We start from the raw sequence: 23,207 nt of genomic DNA, 5'->3' as shown, positions 1-23,207 counted from the left end.
AGCAAAAACAATGAGGAGTCCTCGTGGCCACAGGGACTCCTCGTTGTTTTTCAGAGATATGTGGATCACAGTGGAGCCAAAACTGGGAATTAGGGACCTAAACCCAAAATTTAGAGGCCTAAACCAGGGGTTTAGGTGCTTAAGAACCTTTGTGGATCCCACCCTAAGTCCCCTAGTTTGAAGTTGTTCACAGACCCTATCATACAGATCAAAACTGTCTTTGCCTGTTTATCAAGACTGTCTATCTTACAGATCAAGACTGTCTCTGAACTGCTGCTCTGCTTCACTAAATCCAGCTAGCCACATCCATTCTCATTATTAAGTATGTACTACAGCATTTGGGCAAACAAAATGGAAGGAGGCTGCATTCAAGGATCTTTTCCCTGTAGAGATCAAAGATCTGGTTTAGAATCAATCTGTACTTTACAGCCAGGATCACAGTTAAAAATGACTTGAATAGTCCAACTTTCAAACTAGGTTAAACTTCAGCACTATACTGAATAGACTGCAGACCTCATAAATACACAAGCAGTATGTAGGTTTTTTTTAATTTGCGTTTTTATCAGTTTTGAAACCATACAGTGTACACTTCCTGCATCTTATTTTTAGAAATTGCATTTTATCATCTTTGGATCTCCAGTGTGAAGCATGTGATAATCTCATTTCTTGAATTTGCATTTTTATCATTTTTTATTGTAAATTGTATGATGGATTGTACTTCACTTCTTTATTTTCTCAAAGTCTCTTCCTTTCTCTTTTTCACTTGCTTCCATTTCTTCTTGGATCTGTAGCCAAAATACACAGCATATTTTTGTATAATTTATTGTTATAAATCTCCATGTCCTTTTAAAGACGTATTAAGCGTTGGAGCATTTAGCACTTATAACAGTTTATTACAATAAAGAGAAAATATTCACTCAATATAACTGACGCATTTTCAAAATGCCACACAGATTTTTTTTCTCCAACATCTTTGCAAATAGATCTTTAAGCACTGTCTGAATGCGCGTGTGTGCGAGCGCATTAAAAATGCATATCACACATAGAATTTATGCAATAACATTTGGGAAAGCGTGGGCAGCTTTGTAAATGGGAAAACCTGAAGGGCAGAGATTATTTAGTAATTACAATCAGACCACCACTGAAGCCTGATCCTTCACTGGAAACATTGATTCACTCAGGGACATCATTTCCAGCATTTAAGTGCAATTCAGTTCACCATGTCTGTGGGTGTTCGCAGACTATTTAAAAGATATCTTCTGAAACTAGCAATCTTGAGGACCACATAATACTGTATGCCACAGACGAAGAAGAACCTGTCCTGCATCACCTAGCAATTTCCATGGCTGGGGACCATGGGAGAATCACAGAGATTCCACAAGCTCCAGTGCTGTATTGCCACTTTTGGATTGGGAAGGGCTCCGGGTCCGATATAGAGACTGTAGTGAAGATGTATGGACTTAGGTTTCAGTTCAGCAAGGTACTTGAGCATATGCCTAACTTTAAGCCTAAATAGCCACACAACTTACGATCTTAAGCAGTTAGGCACGTGCTTAAATATCTTGGTGAACAGAAGTCTTAGAAAGCAAAGGGAGGGTGAGGAAGGATGCCAATTGTGATGACAACCTGCCATGGATTGTCAGAGGGGACTGAGACATCCTGCATTCAATGCATCAGCTCTACTGCTTGAGCTACAGGACTTAGTCCCCTAGCTTGCAGCTGTTGCATTCTCATTAAGAAAAAAGAAAAGGAGTACTTCTGGCACCTTAGAGACTAACCAATTTATTTGAGCATAAGCTTTCGTGAGCTACAGCTCACTTCATCGGATGCATACCGTGGAAACTGCAGAAGACGTTATATACACACAGAGACCATGAAACAATACCTCCTCCCACCCCACTGTCCTGCTGGTAATAGCTTATCTAAAGTGATCATCAAGTTGGGCCATTTCCAGCACAAATCCAGGTTTTCTCACCCTCCGCCCCCCCCCCCCCCACACACACACACAAACTCACTCTCCTGCTGGTAATAGCCCATCCAAAGTGACCACTCTCTTCACAATGTGTATGATAATCAAGGTGGGCCATTTCCTGCACAAATCCAGGTTCTCTCACTCCCTCACCCCCCTCCAAAAACCACACACACAAACTCACTCTCCTGCTGGTAATAGCTTATCCAAAGTGACCACTCTCCCTACAATGTGCATGGTAATCAAGGTGGGCCATTTCCAGCACAAATCCAGGTTTTCTCACCCCGCTCACCCCCCCACCCCCATACACACACAAACTCACTCTCCTGCTGGTAATATCTTATCTAAAGTGATCATCAAGTTGGGCCATTTCCAGCACAAAATCTAAATCAGCCATAAAAATGTTGGCATACTGTGGGGCCATGCGGGTACCCATAGCAGTGCTGCTGATCTGAAGGTATACATTGTCCCCAAATGTAAAATAGTTATGGGTAAGGACAAAGTCACAAAGTTCAGCCACCAGGTTAGCCGTGACATTATCGGGGATAGTGTTCTTGACGGCTTGTAGTCCATCTTTGTGTGGAATGTTGGTGTAGAGGGCTTCTACATCCATAGTGGCCAGGATGGTGTTATCAGGAAGATCACCGATGGATTGAAGTTTACCCATAACTATTTTACATTTGGGGACAATGTATACCTTCAGATCAGCGGCACTGCTATGGGTACCCACATGGCCCCACAGTATGCCAACATTTTTATGGCTGATTTAGAAAAACGCTTCCTCAGCTCTCGTCCCCTAAAGCCCCTACTCTACTTGTGCTATATTGATGACATCTTCATCATCTGGACCCATGGAAAAGAAGCCCTTGAAGAATTCCACCATGATTTCAACAATTTCCATCCCACCATCAACCTCAGCCTGGTCCAGTCCACACAAGAGATCCACTTCCTGGACACTACAGTGCTAATAAACAATGGTCACATAAACACCACCCTATACCGGAAACCTACTGACCGCTATTCCTACCTACATGCCTCCAGCTTTCACCCTGACCACACCACACGATCCATCGTCTACAGCCAAGCTCTGCGATACAACCGCATTTGCTCCAACCCCTCAGACAGAGACAAACACCTACAAGATCTCTATCAAGCTTTCTTACAACTACAATACCCACCTGCGGAAGTGAAGAAACAGATTGATAGAGCCAGAAGAGTTCCCAGAAATCACCTACTACAGGACAGGCCTAACAAAGAAAATAACAGAACGCCACTAGCGGTCACCTTCAGCCCCCAACTAAAACCCCTCCAACGCATTATTAAGGATCTACAACCTATCCTGAAGGATGACCCAACACTCTCACAAATCTTGGGAGACAGGCCAGTCCTTGCCTACAGACAGCCCCGCAACCTGAAGCAAATACTCACCAACAACCACATACCACACAACAGAACCACTAACCCAGGAACCTATCCTTGCAACAAATCCCGTTGCCAACTGTGCCCACACATCTATTCAGGCGACACCATCACAGGGCCTAATAACATCAGCCACACTATCAGAGGCTCGTTCACCTGCACATCCACCAATGTGATATATGCCATCATGTGCCAGCAATGCCCCTCTGCCATTTACATTGGTCAAACTGGACAGTCTCTACGTAAAAGAATAAATGGACACAAATCAGATGTCAAGAATTATAACATTCATAAACCAGTCAGAGAACACTTCAATCTCTCTGGTCACGCAATCACACACACACAAGGTCGCTATCTTACAACAAAAAAACTTCAAATCCAGACTCCAGCGAGAAACTGCTGAATTGGAATTCATTTGCAAATTGGATACTATTAATTTAGGCTTAAATAGAGACTGGGAGTGGCTAAGTCATTATGCAAGGTAGCCTATTTCCCCTTGTTTTTTCCTACCCCCCCCAGACGTTCTGGTTAAACTTGGATTTAAACTTGGAGAGTGGTCAGTTTGGATGAGCTATTGCCAGCGGGAGAGTGAGTTTGTGTGTGTGTGTGTGTTTCCGGGGGCGGGGGGGTGAGAAAGCCTGGATTTGTGCTGGAAATGGCCCACCTTGATTACCATGCACATTGTAGGGAGAGTAGTCACTTTGGATGAGCTATTACCAGCAGGAGAGTGAGTTTGTGTGTGTATGGGGGTGAGGGAGTGAGAGAACCTGGATTTGTTCAGGAAATGGCCCACCTTGATTATCATACACATTGTGAAGAGAGTGGTCACTTTGGATGGGCTATTACCAGCAGGAGAGTGAGTTTGTGTGTGGGGGGGCGGAGGGTGAGAAAACCTGGATTTGTGCTGGAAATGGCCCAACTTGATGATCACTTTAGATAAGCTATTACCAGCAGGACAGTGGGGTGGGAGGAGGTATTGTTTCATGGTCTCTGTGTGTATATAATGTCTTCTGCAGTTTCCACGGTATGCATCCGATGAAGTGAGCTGTAGCTCACGAAAGCTCATGCTCAAATAAATTGGTTAGTCTCTGAGGTGCCACAAGTACTCCTTTTCTTTTTGCGAATACAGACTAACACGGCTGTTACTCTGAAATTCTCATTAAGGTCTTCTTTGGAGAAACCACTAAAGGGGGATAAAGACCCACACTGTAGTAATGTGGATTGCATAACCATAGTACTTTGTCCAGCACTGCAAGCCAACAGCTACTCCATACAGTAACAACAGCATAGTAGCTCCTGACTTTAGAGGAAGTCATGTATCTTGCCAAAAGTGGGAAACCATGAGATATTGGGTAAAAGACATTGGGTCTCAAAACAAAAGGGCAGACAACTCTCTCGGATTTTTCAGCTCCCCTTAGAAAACAGTTGTCTTAAGGTAGGTGCCTAGGTAAAAGCTTCTTCCAGATTCTAGCTGGAGAGAGAATTAAAACAGATGTGTCATCTTTACTGTATTACATTGCACTGAAAGTAATGCTGTCAAATAGGTACCTGAATGGATTTTTTCAGATTTAGAGTATGCTTTTGTATGTGGGCTTCTTTTTCTCCACGCTGGTGAATTATAGGATGCTGCAGTCCATTTGTCTTTAAAGAAATATAATTCTTGATTTACATTTTCACTTACAATTACAGTAAACTGCTTCTTATTCTGCTACTCATGTTACAAAAATATTAGCTATAGTATCAATTGACACAACAAAAGCAATCTCCAAAATATAAAATAATTTAAACTTTAAACAGAGACTGAGGGCTTGTCTACACAGTGCCTTGGTTCACACCCGCTGGCATGTAAATTCTAAAGTGCACCAGCACGTTGTGCAGTAACTGGCTTCGGTGGCCCCTGTTGGCATGCACTAAAAATTCCCAATAGCATGTTATATTAATACCATTTCAAACACTACTACATTAATACGCACTCGGGAACTTTTGGTGTGCGCCAGCTGGACTGGACATGGAGGTGGATTTGTGCTGCACCCTCTAAAGATGGGAGAACTACTGCTCAAGAGAATGTTGTCTGACTTTAATTGAAAAGGAGTACTTGTGGCACCTTAGAGACTAACCAATTTATTTGAGCATGAGCTTTCGTGAGCTACAGCTCACTTCATCGGGTGCATACTGTGGAAACTGCAGAAGACATTATATACACAGAGACCATGAAACATGAAACATGGTCTCTGTGTATATAATGTCTTCTGCAGTTTCCATAGTATGCATCCGATGAAGTGAGCTGTAGCTCACGAAAGCTCATGCTCAAATAAATTGGTTAGTCTCTAAGGTGCCACAAGTACTCCTTTTCTTTTTGCGAATACAGACTAACACGGCTGTTACTCTGAAACCTGACTTTAATTGGCAACTTCCACAGAAGTGCATAAAAATTTTCATTTTTACCTGTAAATATTGCAATGAGACCTGCTTATTACGATTATATTGGGTCAAATTCTGCTCTTGGTTTTTCACAGACTCCAAGGCAGAAGGGAACATTGTGATCATCTAGTATGACCTCCTGTGTAACACAGGCTATAGAACTTCCTCAAAACAATCCCTAGAGCAGATCGTTTAGAAAAAAATCCAATCTGAAAATTGTCCATGATGAAGAATCCACCATGACCCTGGGTAAACTGTTCCAATGGTTAACTACTCTCACTGTTTCTAGGTGATGGAGAAGCCACCATGATGCTTGGTAAGTTGTTCCAGCAGTTATTTACTTTCACTGTTAAAAATTAATGCTGTATTTCCAGTCTTAATTTGTCTAGCTGGTGTGACGGGGCAAGGCCAGATGGCTATGGAAAAGCAGTGGGAGATAGATATATTAGCTCCAGGCTAAACAAATCCCTGGTACCAGGATAAGTGAAATGGCAGCTGCTCCAGGTCAATTAAGACACCTGGGGCCAATTAAGAACTTTCCAGAAGGCAGGGAGAAGGCTAGGTTGATTGGGACACCTGAAGCCAATCAGGGGCTGGTTGAAACTAGTTAAAAGCCTCCCAGTTAGTCAGGTGGGTGTGCATGTCAGGAGCTGTGGGAGGAAGTTGTGCTGCTGGAGAGGCTGAGTAGTACACACCATATCAGGCACAAGGAAGGAGACCCTGAGGTAAGGGTGAAGTGGAGCTTGAGGAAGTGAGGGCTGCTGTGGGGGAAGTAGCCCAGGGAATTGTACACATTATGTTTCTAAAAGGTCAGCTACCATAGCTGATACTATTAGGGTCTCTGGGTTAGAGCCCTGAGTAGCGGGTGGGCCCGGGCTCCTCCCCCCTTTGCTCCCTGATTAATCACTGAGACTGGGAGACAACAGAGACTGTGCAAGAAAGGATAACTTCTCCTCACCTCCCTCGCTGGCTTACGATGAAAATGGCTCAGTAGACTGTGACTCTTGTCTCTAGAGAGAGAAGGGTTACATGGAGGGTCACAGTGAGCCTCTGAGGCTAGTGAAATCAGCCAGGAAATGCATGACCCATGGAGGCAAGGACAGAGCTTTATCACACTGGTTATACTAATCTGGTGGAGTTGCACTGGCATAACTGAGGTACTTGACCAATTATATGGACGATCTTCTTCTAGGCAAGGAATCCTGTGTAATCAGGAGCTCACCTGTAGATGGATTCGGCTTGGATTCTTTGGTAACACTGACATTACTGTAGGTCATGTTTGTTGATCTTCCAGGTTCTGGAGAATTCAAGGAAATGCTTCTCCCAATGGCTCTTTGAGATGGAACATAAGAAGTATTTTCAGCATCTTTGCTTTGATCATTTTGTTGGCAATTTGCTTTACCTTTTGGATTCGAAGCATGCATTGCTGCAAAGGGGAAAAACAATATTATGCTAAATTTAATAGATGCTATTCAATGTTTGACATATTATGTCAGAGAGAAGGGCACACAGAGTATGTCTACACCATGTTTTGGAGCGAGCCTCCCAACCCCAAGGGGGGTCCACTAGCATTCTAAAAACAGCTGTGGTTTTCTAAAAACAGTGCTTTGAAGTTCCAGCTTGGGCCGGAGCTTGGGCTCTGATGCCTAGCGAGGGGGTGAGCTTCTACGGACAGGGAGTTATTAACTTAAAACAAATTAACCAAACGATTTAGCAAAATACCTTTGCCTGCAAACATGCTGAATGAGTTTTTTGGTTCTTCAGAAATCCATTTCTTTTTCTTCACTCCTTTAAAGTGACGCTTCTTTACTGGCTCAGTGTGGCTCATTGCTAAGGGAGAAAAATAAAACAAATTTATTTTTTGAAAAAACACATTATTTAGTATCTCATTATTATTTATTTATCTCATTAAAGTAGTAGAGTGTTGAATTAAAACAAGAATAACTTCCTCACATTTTACATACACTCTCCGTTGGATACAGACCTTTCTTTTATGTGCTAAAAAACTGATTCTGAAAACAGTAATTATAGTAAGAATATCAATAAATATCATCCCTAAGAGTAAAATCATAATGGTGCCAAAAAGTTATGTTGATTCAATTAGAAAAAAAAGTTCTCATCAAACCTCAAGCTTATTTTAGGAAACTAGGTGTTACTAGAGTACGTAACAGATATTTCTGGCCCAAATTCTGGCTCAAAAGGTGTCCATATATGCAAGCCAAAAAATCTGAGACAATACAACATATATTTTAAGGAGGGCAGATATTTGCTGTAATCCACACATATGTTCCCTGACTATAACCCACGGATTTTATGTAAGCTTGTTTGAACAGGAGGTCCTTTACAAAAGTGAGTGTGTTACACCCACAGCAGAATTTTATGCATGTTGACCCAAAACACAGCATAGCAACTATGGAATGAGCTATTGTGCAACATATAACTGACCCTCATATGTCCTTGGCCTTGTCAGTCAGCTGGTCTAGATGAGACACTGGTAATTATGATGCTTAACATATGAAAGAAAACTCTTCCCTCTGTGCTTACACCAAGAGTAAGGAGATTGAGTAAGGGAAGGGCAGAATCTCACATCCTGCATTGCATGGCAGCTATCAAACTCTATGACCCTATGTCCCCTGCTCCACTACAGGAATCCAGGGCTTTGTCTGCTTTCACATCCAGCTGAACAGCATAAGCACTACCTTTTGCTCCTATCAGTTCAGGCCAAAATATAGGAGAAATTCTTTACTTGCACTTCAATGTATGTAGACAGTTTCATTACTTTTTAACCTACTTGTGATTTATAGCCAGAATTTGTCGTCTTATCTTTTACTTCAACAACAGAAGAATAATATGCAAGAAATGATTTGCCCACAATAATCATATATGTAAAAAAAAGTATATTCAGATAAGGAAATTTTGTGTTCTTCCAAACATATTCTGGAATCCTGTAGTGCAAATTATGGTCCCAATTTAGCAAAGTACTTTACCATGTGCCTAATCTGAAATACGAGAGTAGTTCTTAGGTAGATTTAATCATGTGCTCAAGTGCTTAGCTGAATCAGGGCCTTACATTGGTATTCATTAGGGTCCTGATTCTCTGAGATGCTATGCGCCCTCAATTCTCATCGACTTTCACTGGAATTGAGAGTGATCACCTGCTCCCAGGATTAGATCTTTGGGCTTTAGGAAGATAAAGATAATTAGCAAGCTGATACTGTTTATATTGAAGTCATTGGGAGCAAGATTGCCCTAACCCAATAAAAGTGCTTTCATCATTTAGTATGATGAAAGAAACCACACTGTTGATGGGACTTCACCAATTCACTCAAAGTGTGTGGAATATAACAGATGTCATTTAGGTCCTGCCTCAAGTGTCCAGTGAAATTACAAAGAAAGCAAAAAATGTTTTCCAAAATTACAAAACGCAAAAATAATGATTCATACCTTTCACATCTGAACGTCTGGACGTAATTAATTCTTTTTCTCCAGTTAATGTTTCACTTTGCTTCCCTCCAACAAATATACTCCTTTGTGGTATATAACAATCACCTCCTGCAAAAAATTATGATGCATCATCAAATTATAAATAGAGACATGGTATGTTCTCATTTTAAGATGAACTTGATTGTACTGTGTTTAAAATGCAGAATCCAACCTTTTCACTTTACTCTTTTTTATCATTTAATTTGTGTTAGTTTTTGGTTAGAATAGTAAGAACATAAACATGAAAAACAAATAGAAAGCAGTTATGTAAAATGTGTATATAAAAGTCAGATAAATGAAAAATATATGTAATATTCTTTTAATTCATACCTCTCAATATGAATGTACGTTTCCATAATTAATTCTCTCTCTGAATTAACTCTTGATTAACCAAATACAAAGCACCAGGACAACAAGCAATAAGATATTAAACATAAAAACAAACACATACATTGCTTATAATACATACAGGGCTCAGAAAAGTGATACAATTTATAAAATGCTACCAAAAACCCTATTATCTCTGCTATTACTTACCTTTGATATGATCAATGATTTTTTTTTTGCAAGAAAAATGCAGTAAAACTAATCTATGTGGACTTCAGTAAAGCATTTGACATAGTACCACATGGGAAATTATTAAACTGGAGAGGATGGGGTTTCAAAAGAAAAGGAGATAACCAATGATAGGTAAATATAAATGCGTGTGGTGTCCAAGTTCATCCTTAATGACTGAAATCCGGATCCTGTACTGAGATCTCTAAGCAGACAATGGGCACAAGGATTTGCCCACATGGAACAGCTTGCAGGATTGGGGCCTTAGTAATTTCCCATGTGACTGCCAAAAACAAGTCAGTTCAGCTTTACCAAAGATATTCTCTCAAACATAGCAATTGCTGAAAGTTTAGTATACGCGTTATATCTGACTGTCATGCTTGTTTATGTTGAAGCTGTGTGAGCTTCTTTGCAGCCAGAGTAAGAAAACAAATCTAAGAAACAATTTTTTTTTCAAGATTAAATTAAAATCCCATTGAGTGGAGTCACCAAACTGAAAATATTTTTTCGCTATGTTACTGAGATGGGTGGAATCCAAATACAACAGTAATATTTTTTATTATTATTAACAGCATTGAAAGAAAAAGACTTTACAGAAAATACAGAAATAAATTCCATGAAAGGTATATTTGGAAATTATTTTATCTACCAAAGGATATTAGATAATGAGAACACATATTTTAAAGTTTCAGAGTGGTAGCCGTGTTAGTCTGTATCAGCAAAAACTATGAGGAGTCCTTGTGGCACCTTAGAGACTAACAAATTTATTTGGGCATAAGCTTTCATGGGCTAGAACCCACTTCATAAGATGCATGGAGTGGAAAATACAGGAGCAGGTATGAATACATGAAAAGATGGGAGTTGCCTTACCAAGTGTGAGGTCAGTCTAACGAGACAATTCAATTAACAGCAGGATACCAAGGGAGGAAAAATAACTTTTGTAGTGGTAATGAGAGTGGCCCATTTCAAACAGTTGACAAGAAGGTGTAACAGTAGGGGGAAATTAGTATGGGGGAAATTAAGTTTAGGTTTTGTAATGACTCAACCCTCCCAGTGGGTTCTAGCCCACAAAAGCTCACGCCCAAATAAATTTGTTAGTCTCTAAGGTGCCACAAGGACTCCTCGATATTTTAAAGTAATTACCTCCATTTTCAAAGGCACCAGGATCAGTCCTGGTGTTACCATCTAATGATGCTGTTACCTCTCCTTGTCTTTCTATAATATTAAACTTTGTTGGAACTGTAACACCATCTCCTAGAAAGGAAGCAGAGGGATTTTTTGGCTTAGTTATGTGGAGTCAGTGCATTTGTGGTAGATAAATGAGCTTGGGAGAGTAAAGGAAGTAATGGATAGCACTTTGCAACATGGACATTTTTTGCACACTGATTTTATGGATAGACACATCTGCGAGCATTTCTGAATTATGAGCAAAACTTGCATGAATGCTTAAAGGCTTAATATAATTAAATCTCACAGTATAAAGTTGAGGGTAAACCCCTATCTCTGACAGAGGTTTTCAAAAAATACAATGTACTAAAACTTTTGAATTGTTTTGGTGAGCAAACCATGTTTATTGCACATATATCAAACATATTTAATTGTACTGCCAATGGTTAGCCACTTCACTTCAGCATAATTAATTTAATTCTACTTGTATTATTTCTTTCTGTAAACAATGACATATCATGAGCACATTTTTATTCGTCAGCAGATCTGGTCAAAATTCAGACCGACGAAAGGAAGCATCCTCACAGAATGCAACTGCTCCAGTCTCCTGGCGAATCCACAGAGTTCATATTCCACAGACACTCCACAGCCAGACCCAGGGAGGTGGGATCCCATGGTGGGGAATGTGGGCAGTATGTTTTAATAAATTCCCTGACTTTTGTCTTGCACAGATCATACCTGGTCTTAACAGGAAAGATCTGCCTAAGGCTTCTGGGGCCTCAGTGGGCATTTCTACACTGCCTCTGGGAGCAATCCCAGTCCTGGTCCACAGACATGTGGTAGATGGGCTCACGTTAGAGCTTTAAAAATAGCTGTGTAGACATTGTAACTAATGCTGGAGCTTGGGCTCTGAAGCGCTGTCTACACAGCTATTTTTAGAATGCTAGCACAAGCCCCCACTAACCCAAGTCTGTGGACTCAGGCTGGGAGGCTCACTCCCAGATGCAGTGTAGACATACCCAGTGAGGTTAGATTAAGGGTCCAAGTTAGTGATGCTTTTGCTAATGAATATCATAAAAGTGAACAGAACCTGACTGCATCCCAAGAAGTACAGTGAGATGTGATATTCATAACTGACTGCTTTGTGCCATTATAAACCTTCCTTTTTGAAGATAGTCACTCTCCTCCCACACCATTCTCCATGACTTAATCATTGGTTTAGAGTACATTTCCGCTAACCTCTCCTTAAATGTTCCCCTTTCCACTTTTATTAGACATCTGGGTGCCCTGTAATGTAACTAATGTACATGAAATACACAGTACACGATTCCTGTGAAGTGCCACCACACGCAGGCTATAGGAGGGCTGCAAAGAGGTTAACATTATAGCTACTCAGTTCACATGATTAAAGGTTTATGAATATAATCTATGGTATTTCTAAGGGCCTATCACTGTGATATCTAAGCCCTTGAATACCCATTAGAAATACCACCTCAAAAGTACTTTAATGGAAATACCTCTACTCCCAAGACAGAATTCAGAGGATATTGTGCAGAGAAACTATTTTCTCTCTCTTCACTCCTATTAAAAAGGTTAAATTGGTAAAAACCAGAGGTCCAAAAAATCATACTTTTACTAGCCAATATTATCTCAGATTATCTCTATCTGAACCAAAATAATATAGGTTTCAGAGTAGCAGCTGTGTTAGTCTGTATCCGCAAAAAGAAAAGGAGTACTTGTGGCACCTTTAGAGACTAACAAATTTATTTGAGCATAAGCTTTCGTGAGCTACAGCTCACTTCATCGGATGCATTTTGTGGCACCTTAGAGGTGCCACAAGTACTCCTGTTCTTTTTGCAAAATAATATACTCTCTTCATTATTGTTCACTATCTTCCTGCTTCAATTTTCTTTACATGTAATTGCAGATCCAGATGGTTATCCATGAAGTTTTCCATTATGTTGTAAACAACTTTATGGCAATGATAAATGTGCTACTCTCACTTATATACTAACATCTCACTTCTTTCTCAAACACTTTAATGACCAACGCACTAATTACACTAATGTCTAGGAATGTTCAGAGCATAAATTACTCTGTTAAGAAGCAGCAATACTATCACCTATTATAATAATAAAAGCTGACATTGATTTTTGCAGGCATACCACCTGGCTAACGGGGAAAAAAGAGAAGCTCTAAAATCTTGAGTGGGATAAATGTTCATTAATTCATGTCCCTTGGAGCTCAGATGTGTTGTAGCAGACCCAATAAAAAAAGAGACTGTAACCTTATTTCAAAAGATACTAGAAAACAAATTGTAGCAGAGATGCATGCCATGGAATTCAGGAAAGTACCACATGTTAACCTTGGCTCTACTCAATTGACCTGGCCTTATTCCATCATGCTGTAGTCAATGCAGGTGTCACATCCTCATCACCATGTCTATGCTGTTTCCATTTAATTAAAAAAGTCACAACTATTTCTATTGATTTTATTTTGTATAATTCTTTTTTTCTAAATTTGCAAAACCTAATATTTGGATCTAAACTACCTGATAGTGTCTTTCTATGTAATTACATATATATAAACATTATTCTTAAAGTGAAAAGCATTGCCACTCCAGTACTTACCTTCTTGTAAGTCTCTGCCAGTTTCCATGGGTTTCAATAGCTCATTATTCAGTGCTGAAGACATGATTTTTGCTGACTGGTTCTCCTGAGGAGTCTGAATTCTGTAATATTCTCCTACTCATGCCCCCCAAAAGAAAGAAAAAAATGTCTTTACTCACTGATTATATTAATATTTTTTAAATTATCAATAATTAGATATTTACCAGATTTATAACACATCTCCTTTATTGCTTTTTCTTCCTCAATGTCTGCCGGAGTTTTTGTCAATAAATAAGAGGCATCTATAGGAAATATTTTTAAAAGAGAGAACTATACCTGAGTACAGACTCTTCAGGATTTGTTAATGCACTATTCATAAATATAAACAATTTCATTATAAAATGAAGGAACTTCCCCCCACCCCCCTTTCCTGTTGCTAGTTTATCCAAGCCCTCTGCTTTCTGGGCAGAAAAACTATTGCTTACTGACAGATATTTTCATGACCAATATTGTCTTAGTTACAATGAAAGTCAAAAGGTTGACCATTATTGATGTTTATTTTAGATGGTTTAAATTAAAAATAATTCAAAAGCCTTTCTTCAGTCCTCTCAAAACAACCACACAATCACACATAAAAGGAAGTGATCCTGAGTGAGCAAATAAATACTTGAGCTGAATGACCTATTCTCTGATAAGCTATCTGGGGATGCACTGAGCATATTTTGCTCATTCATAAGACACTTGGCTAACACTTTGTCTACATAAGGAAGCTGCACAGATAATAATTAACAATTTGTTTTTTAACCGATTTAGTCAATTCAGTGCAAACCCATGTTTGGACACTCTTATTTCAGTTTAAGAGTGACTTAGTTCAGTAGCTCAACCAAAATAAGACTATCTACGTAGGGGTGAGAAACTGATTTAAAATAAAGTGGTGGAACTTTCTTACGTAGACAAGCCCTGTGGCTATGACCCTGGCCCTAAGTTGAATAGTTGTACGCAAGCAAATGCAAGCAGCCTCTTCAAAAAGGTAAGTACACACTAAAGGCATGGCTACACTTGCAGATGTAGAGCGCTTTGAGTTAAACCAGCCTTCGTAGAGCGCAGTAGGGAAAGCGCTGCAGTCTGTCCACACTGACAGCTTCAAGTGCATTGGCGTGGCCACATTTGTGGCACTTGCAGCGGCTTTGGGAGTGGTGCATTATGGGCAGCTATCCCAGCATGCAAGTGGCTGCAACGTGCTTTTCAAACGGGGGGCTGGGGGATGGGGTGGAGTGTGACAGGGAGTGTGTTGTGTGTATGTGGGGGGAGAGAGAGTGGGTTTTTGGGGGGTTGAAAGCATTTCAGCATGCTGTCTTGTAAGTTCAGACAGCAGCAGACCTCCCCTCCCCCCCACCTCCCTCACAAACAGCATTCCACAGTAATGGTTGCTTTGTCTCAGAGGAGATAAGCAGCTGGCTGTCAGAAACGGAGATTTCAACGGGCATTTCTGCATTCCTACAGCTGATTCCAAACAATGACAAGAGTGGCCACTTGACTTAAGGGGATTATGGGATGTTTCCGGAGGCTGATTAGAGCGCAGTAAAGCAACACCTTGTTCAAACTGGCGCTGCGGTGCTCCAGCTGGGGTGCAGCAAACGTTATTCCACTCGCCGAGCTGGAATACCAACAGCACTGTAGCCGCAGAGTCAGAGCGCTCTACTGCCTTGCCAGTGAGGACGGGTAGTGAGCTAGTGCGCCCGGGGCTCCTTTATTGCGCTGTAACTCGCAAGTGTAGCTAAGCCCTGAGACAGCAACTAATTCAAAAGCAGCAAGTCAGGGAGTAAAGTGAGAAAGGGTATGCAATTTACACAGAATTTCTTTTACAGAAATGAATGTAGAGTAAAATCCCTGTCCATATTGGCAGTTCCTATCTCTTCAAGCAAATATTGCCATTACCACTCAAAGAATTAATCCAGTTCAACTTTAAATGGGGAAAATACAGCCCACACACCCCATTTTCTCTCCTTAAATGTCTCTGTTATAGACCGTTAAAATCAATTTGGCACAAAAAGATGGCAAAGGCAAAAACAGAAGCAAGTCAAATGAATTAGTTCAAGAGGAAGCTGCACACATCTTTAGAAGCTGGACTGCCCAAGGGCGCAGTCACAAACTAGATTTTTGGGTTAGATATTTTGAGCGATAGCATGGATTGTATTTACTAGAATGATAAAGAATTATGAGCTTCATATTTCTCCGCAGTTCCTTGATCACTAGATATTCTTTTCCTGCTTCTCATGCAAAACTATCAATACAGGGCCTATGATACCACCTTTCTCGAGTACAAGCAGTATACAGACCATAGAGGGCTTGTATACACAGCATGGCAAAACAGGCCAGAGGGATGTTATTTGTAAAACTAACTTGATGCGCTCTGACTGCCCCATATAGACCCTGCTGGCATGCTCTAAAAGGTACCCCTTCACATTAACACAGTCCTTCCTCTCCCTTACACCTTGTGGAGGCATTCATACGCATGCCAAATGGGTGTAAAACTCCACCACCGATGTGAGTGGAGGGATGGGATAAGGAGAAGATAAGTGAAGTCTCCAGCTCAGCAGCCCAGGGAGAGGCACACATTTCTGTGTTCATTAAAGGCTGACTTTTCAACCGGAAATTATCTCACATGCACATGGACAGAGAAATAGAGGGAGTTAAATAGTCATAAGACAGACTAAAAACCAATTTAATTTAAAAAAAAAAAACCTCATGATTTTTGGGCTAATTGCATGATTTTGAGGGTCTGACTCACGTTTTTGATCTCTTGAGGTTGGCAAACTATGTATAGCCACCAGTTATTTATTACAGAACAAATGTGAGCCCTAAGAATAGGGGTAATTTCATGGGCAGGTGTAGTCCATGAGGTTTGTACAACCTCTGTAGAACAGCAAGCATGGAAATGATTTTAGGCTGGACAGAACTCTAAGTCTTCTTGTTTGGCATAAAAATTACTTCATCTCTGAATTGCCGCAGATGCTTTAAACTCTCAACTAAATGCCACCTAGCAACAGCTAACGTGTTTCTTGTTAAAGCTAAAGCACAAAATGAAATTAGCATCCTGGTCAAACCTATACAGTGATAAATCTAAGAGCCTTGGGAGAACCTTTTCAATGAGTAAAATGATCATTTAAATTACAGATGGAGCCAAATAAATCTGAACATCCCTGAACTCTGAGAAAGTTTGGATCTGTATCTGAATTGTTGTATTTCAATGCCATGTGAATTGTGGCACTTGCATTCATTTCTAATTAAGGAAAAAAGAGAATTTGAATTATATCAGTAAGAAAAAATAGATATTAGATCTTTTGAAAGTTTATTAATGAGAGTCTACATTTACTACGTGTTTTATACAATAAAATAAAGATAATTATAAAATATTCCCAAATATTTGACCTCTTTCCTCAAAAATGGCATGATTGTTGAAAACAGCCAAAAATCTGTTGGCAACCATTTTGCAAATTATTTGAGAAAATCCACTTTAGTTTCAGAGTTCAGAAAAAGGTCATATTTACAGTTCTCCTCTTCTTCCTCTTCCTCTTCCTCCTCCAGGCTGATGTTTATGATCAGTGGAGGATGAATGGGTCTCAAAATGCTTTCTTGACCTTTTACGGGTTCTTGAGTGTGGGCAGGATGCAGAGTTCCTTCTTGAACTTCCTTTTGGAGTGTGGCATCTATAGGAAAGTACATGAAGTTCGGTCTGTTAATAAGGCATTAGAACACCAAAATCAGGTTCTAATCAGTTTGTTATACATTTGAAATCATAATTGTATTTGACAAAGTCACAAATTGCCAAATTGTGTCTTTTAGGCGCTGTACTGAGAAGGAGGTTGGCAGAAATGTGTCTCCAAGGCAGAAGGAACATGGGGAGACATGGTAACTCAGGGACACACAGTGCCTCCCAGAGATTTTCAGCATGCAAGGATAACACATCATTGCACCAGCCTTGAGTAGTAAATAGTATGCAGTTCTTCCAGTGGCTGGCCATCTCTTCTGACTGGTGTGTGTATGGGAAGGTATAAATAACCTTGTCTACTCCTGCCCCTTTTTAGGGGCATGTCTACACTGCTTGGGCTCTGGTTCAGGCCCAAATCCCCCTTCACCTACACAAAATTCTGTCTAACTTGAGCCCAAACCCCAGGATCCCACAGGAATTGAGGGTTCAAGCCTGAGTCTAACAGAGGCGTGGGCCCAAACTCCATTGTTTTGCACTGTAGATGCAGCTCAGGCCTGGGGTCCCCAGATTCGAGTCCTGAGAGTCCACCAACCCCATCTCACAACCCCATGGGACAGTGTCCTTTGTCTTTCCTATCCCAAGACTGGCCAATTGACTCCCACGAAACAGAAGCATCTCTCCTGGTTCAAATGCAACTGCTCAGCATTTAACCCTTCCATTTTATTCTGACCACTGAGCTGCAAGCAGAGTGACCCATCTTCTGCATTTGTAATGGTCACCGCCATCAAGAAGTCTTTTGCCAAGCGTGCTGCTAGCTGGTCATGGGAGCACCGCCACATTTTGCTTAATATCTGGTGCAAGGTGAGCAAACAGTTCAACTTTCCCAAGAATTCCAGGAATGAGCATGCATACCAGCTAATAGTGCAGAAGCTGGTGCTGGGGATTCACTGGACCAGTAACAAGTGCAGAGAGCAGATTAAGCAGTTCAAGACCAACTCCAGGAAAGCTAGGGATGAGAACTGGATCTCTGGGAACTCATTGTCATCCTGCCACTCTTACAAGGAGTTTGACCAGGTGCTGGGTACTGCGCCGAGCATTGAGCCACCAGTGCTTTATGGTCAGTCAGGAGGGCAACCTTCTCATCCCTGAATACAGTATAGGACCAAAAGGGAGCCAGCAAGTGCTGGCCGAGGCTGCCCAAGTGACTCTTGTACCCAGACCAGTTCCCTAGAGCAGCTGTAGCACATCCTGGGTCCCTACTCCAAAGAACTTTTTGATGTCTCTCTGGAAGAGCTGTCTACCACAGAACTGGCATCAGAAACACAAGGGGCAGAAATAGCCCCTGAGCCTGGTAAGTTTCTGGATCCATGTTTGTTGTTATTAATATAGAGATGGGAATGATTTCCAGTTTATGGGATGGATTTCCTGTTTATTACCCAATGCAAAATTTATTGCAAGCTCCAGGCAGCAGCATGTATCTGCTAATGTATCTTTGCACAAAGATTGTGAAGAACACAGCAAGCCACAATAATACAGACAGCACTGATGACACTGGAATCCTAACATGTCTGTAAATAGCACCAGCGGGATTTCAGTCTGTTAAATGCACATTCAACCACCATTCCTCACATACTCAGAGTATAACTAAACCTTCTTTTACTAGAGACTTTTATCAGCATATGGTTTCATAAGTGAAAGAAAAAGGGGGTACACTGGGTACGGTAAAATAACAGTGGGGATAGTAACTCCATTTATGACAATGTCATTTGGTGGGAATAGTGTCCCAGCTTGTCCATGAATGTAGACTCCTGATCAGCGGAAAACCCTGGCATCATGAACTTTCCAGTGCAGTCCACACTGGTGTCCATAAATCAGCCTCTGAGGTCCACAAGGGCCTGCATAACAATGGAGTAGTACCCTTTGCAGTTTATGCACTCATGTACTTCTTGAAGAGGTCAAACTGTGGCCATATGAGTCCCATTTATGGCCCTGGCATGTTTGGAAACTCCATTCTCTCAAAACCAGCAATTACTTAAGGGATATTTGTTTACGTTCACTACCTTTGGGTAAATCATATGCCTGATTGCGTCTGAAACCTCTGTGACCACTTTACGCATGATTGACTTTTCAATGCTGAACTGGTTAGCAACAGACTTGTAGCAGTCTGGGGTAATCAGGTTCCAGACAATTATAGCAGCCTACTTCTGGACCAGTATGGCTGACCTCATGAGTGTCTTTACTCTGGAGCGTAGGTGCGACCTGCTCACAAAGTTCCAGAAATGTAGCTTTCTTCATGCAAAAGTTCTGGACCCACTACTGGTCATCCCAGGTCTGCATGACGATGTGATCCCACCAGTCTGTGCTTGGGCCCCTGCTCCAGAAGCTCTGGTTTACATGGGGGGAATCACCAGCTACAGCAAGAGGTGCAAGCAGCATCAGCCAGTTTGATTCTTCCATGTCTGTATCATCCTCCTCTTCCATCAGGCACCTTTAGTAGGTCAGCAATCACCAACAGAACATCCACCAGTGTCTCATGGGTGCTTTGCCTGTTTGCTGAAACAGGCTTGGCAGGATCTATTGCTAACTTGGCAGACTGTGACAACTTCCTGTAACGTGTGGGGTGGACAATCAAGTTTTCCCACACTGCAACACTAACCAGAGGCTGGAGTGGCTACAGCTGGGGAGGGTGCTAGGATGTCTGAGAAATAGTGGTTTGACTTGGGACTGAGTATTGCAGTGTGGACATTGGAGCCCCAGATTTGCAGCCCAGGTCAAAAAATTCTAAAGCTAGGGTCACTATGCAGTGTGGATGCCAAGCCCTGGACTTGTTTGTAATATGTAATGACCTGCTCTCCCACAGACATCCGGAACTACTGTTGGTACGAGGAAGCTCTCCTCCACCACTGAATAAAGCTCCCTATTTAATACCACCATGTACATATAGCCGTGGATCACCTGTGAGTTTAGAAATTATACTTGCTAATAGCTTTTCCAAGCCGCACTCTCATTCATAATTTGGAATGCTTTTTCAATTGTAATTCTAAAAACAGAGCTTCCTCTGTTAAGTCTTTCATGGGTTGCTCAGTGCACCAAAATGTGGTTGGCATGGACACGTGTCATCATGTACAGTATGCATTGGACACACTCCCATGAAATAGCTTTGGCAAAGTCTGCATTCAGCTTTGGTTAGATTTTTCTCACGGATAGAAAAGAACTCCCTCCTTAAGCTACATTTTCTTTGTTCCTATTATTCTGGAACTTAAATGAAGCCTTTTGCCAATGCCTGTCCAATAACTATGCTTGGAAATATGCCATGTGATAGTCCGTGTTAATGTGACACCACTATAATGAGCAGTAGTGATCTGAATTATTGAGAAAGTATTGTTTAAGTTGTAATTCAATTTTTTTTTGCAAATTAGTATACATTAATGTGTTTAATATACATATTAAAGTACTTTATAGAAGTCTAGAGTCATACATAAGTCAAATATGAATTGAAGATTCATCACATATGTATTGTTTAAGGACTACATAACACACCCACTGTAGTTATTATTTCACTGACTTCAGCATGAGCCCGATACCTTTAGCGTCCATATTCATCCAAATGTTGACCTCAATCAGTAGGGTCTGTGACATATTCACTAACACCATCCCATTCTATGAAGTTGAGTTGGTCTTTAATATTTTGCCTGAAGGCTACAGTCACTTTTCTTGGTTTACAGATCCATAAGAGGGAAACTGAGGTCTACCTTTACATGATACAATCTACTCCACAAAATACAACTTTGTATTCTTTAAGAATATCATATGCAGTAGCTTTGGCTCCAGAGTCTGGATGTGTACACATGGTGATCCCAAACCTGAAGACCTAACTCAGGCAAAACTTCATTAAAGTCGATAGGAGTTTTGCTTTAGGAAGGGTTGAAAAAGAACTAGCCATTTTTCCAGAAATAGTCTGGATTTTTGGAAATCAGAGAGTAAAAGAGAAATCATAATTAAGAAGTATTTGCTTCACATATTCTCTCCCCATCCCCATGTGCCCAGCCTGAAAGGCTTAACTGAAGTCAATTAAGGGGGGAAAAACACTTGAAAGTGACCTGCACATGTGATGCAGCATTAGAAATTATTTTTTTAACTGTCTCCAAATGAGGGCCATTTCATACATATCTAATTTAAAATTTGCGTGTATTGTGGACCCTGACTTGGTGTGATGTCCCATCATAGACTGCTGGTGACATCACACCCAGCAAAGAACCTTTTTCTTTTAAAATATTGCCTGGGTTTCTAAACTTTTTCATTATTTTATGAATAGTAAAAATAATAAAAAATAGTAAGCATTCTGAGTAAACCAAAATATGAAATAGTAAACGTTTGGAGGTGTTGGTTTTGGTGAACATTTTATTGCTATTCCTATCTGCTAAATCTAATCTGTCCTTCATTTTTGAGATTTTCTATTTTCATCACCACAGTTTCTATGCACTACCTCTCTTCCCCTCCTCAGACTGTTTAATAATTGAAGGCAATTGATGGAATCTAAAATTTATCTTTACTTAGCTAGCCTGTATTTGCAAGGGCAGAAATCAGTTCTCTCCTATTTCATTTGTTCATTGTATTTTAATTTCTGGAGTAGCATACACCATGTTGTGGCCATTGTGAATACTGTGTTTTACACCAGGAAAAGGTTTACATAGATTCTAACTCTCTGGTTCAATGTAACTATGAGGCAGTTGTCTCAAAAATATTCCCATTTGGCAAAGCTAACTATTTAATCAACATCTAATCACTTGCTCCATTACTGAATGGAATCTTAAAATAAAAAGTTTTCAACTCAGCCAGAACCCCACTTTGAAAACACAGTGGTCTCCCAAATGCCAAGAGAGCCTGTAAAACAGGTGCAGGGGGATGAGTTCTTATTTTTTCTATTGACATTCGGCTGGTTACTGGCTTTGAACTTATAAGTGGAATTTCTTACATACCCTCACCCTCTTCAGATGTATAAATTAGATCATTTGTATCAGGAATCTGAGCAGAACGGCCAACAGTTGACAGGAGAGAAGGAGAAAAAAATTGATTATTTCTTTCTATATTAAGATGGGTAGATAATTCCCACAGATGGAATGGATTATTTCAGATGTTGTTTTAGAAGGCACATTTGATTTGTATGTATGCGAGGTAATGGGGGGAAATTGAAAAGGATAGCGAGAGAAGGTATAACTGCTGCCCACACAGTTGCAATCCACTAGTCATGTATGGTTAACCAGTGAATCATGGCCATGCAGTAATTACACAATCTTCCAAAATTGTGACTGCATAAATGACCTCAAATGAATACTATATGCTGTGAAGAAAGTACTGTACTGCTTTAACACTCAGCTCCTATGTTTGAGTGAAACCCTGAAGAGACCTCACTGTGAGTGTAGAGGCCATTATGTAGTTGGAAGTGGATGAGTGAGAGTCAGGAAGGCCCAAAGCTTTACAGAGGTAGTAAAAAGTACAGGGATTTCCTAAAACACAAACTCTTCAAACTAGATTTGACAGCTTATACACAAATCACTGCCTCATGTGACTGTCATTCAGCACATCAAGGATACACACAGCATGTAAAATATTACTGTGTATAATTTTTCACTTGTGAGACAAATGGATTAAAATTTGAATTGCTACTCAGTACATCACCTTTGATGTAACTGTTACCTACAGAAATTTCTCACACAATGGCCAAAGAAATTCCTATGGGAACCCTAGTCAAACATAACCATAAGTCCTTTACTAACCTTGACTTGAGATCATATTCCACCCAATCTGCAATGCTGTCTTTCTTCACCTACAAAGGTATTATATCAAAACTAGAAGTGGACAATACATTTTT

The 23,207-nt window shown here is 40.6% G+C and overlaps 1 protein-coding gene across 7 annotated transcripts in view; it reads right to left on the bottom strand.

Moving 5' to 3' along the window:
* Window positions 1-529: 529 nt before the first annotated feature.
* C1H12orf50 (chromosome 1 C12orf50 homolog) overlaps window positions 530-23,207 on the bottom strand; it is a 37,739-nt gene continuing 15,061 nt past the window's right edge. For 3 of the 7 annotated variants that reach the window (XM_075124303.1, XM_048835645.2, XM_075124302.1), the window contains 9 exons: window positions 17,175-17,333; window positions 13,848-13,925; window positions 13,645-13,761; window positions 10,991-11,101; window positions 9,254-9,361; window positions 7,532-7,639; window positions 7,032-7,235; window positions 4,937-5,029; window positions 530-785 (listed from right to left, as the gene is read on the bottom strand). In XM_075124303.1, the coding sequence (XP_074980404.1) occupies window positions 760-785; window positions 4,937-5,029; window positions 7,032-7,235; window positions 7,532-7,639; window positions 9,254-9,361; window positions 10,991-11,101; window positions 13,645-13,761; window positions 13,848-13,925; window positions 17,175-17,333 (1,004 nt within the window). In that variant the 3' untranslated portion in view covers window positions 530-759. Of the gene's footprint in view, window positions 786-4,936; window positions 5,030-7,031; window positions 7,236-7,531; window positions 7,640-9,253; window positions 9,362-10,990; window positions 11,102-13,644; window positions 13,762-13,847; window positions 13,926-17,174; window positions 17,334-23,112; window positions 23,161-23,207 lie in introns of those variants that run through there. The other 4 variants (XM_048835648.2, XM_048835643.2, XM_048835644.2 and 1 more) reach the window with 4 other exon arrangements.

Source organism: Caretta caretta, chromosome 1, assembly GCF_965140235.1.
Source record: "Caretta caretta isolate rCarCar2 chromosome 1, rCarCar1.hap1, whole genome shotgun sequence".
Taxonomy (NCBI): Eukaryota; Metazoa; Chordata; order Testudines; family Cheloniidae; genus Caretta; species Caretta caretta.
The sequence above is the reverse complement of the archived record's forward strand: the minus strand, read 5'-3'. Positions and strand labels throughout refer to the sequence as shown.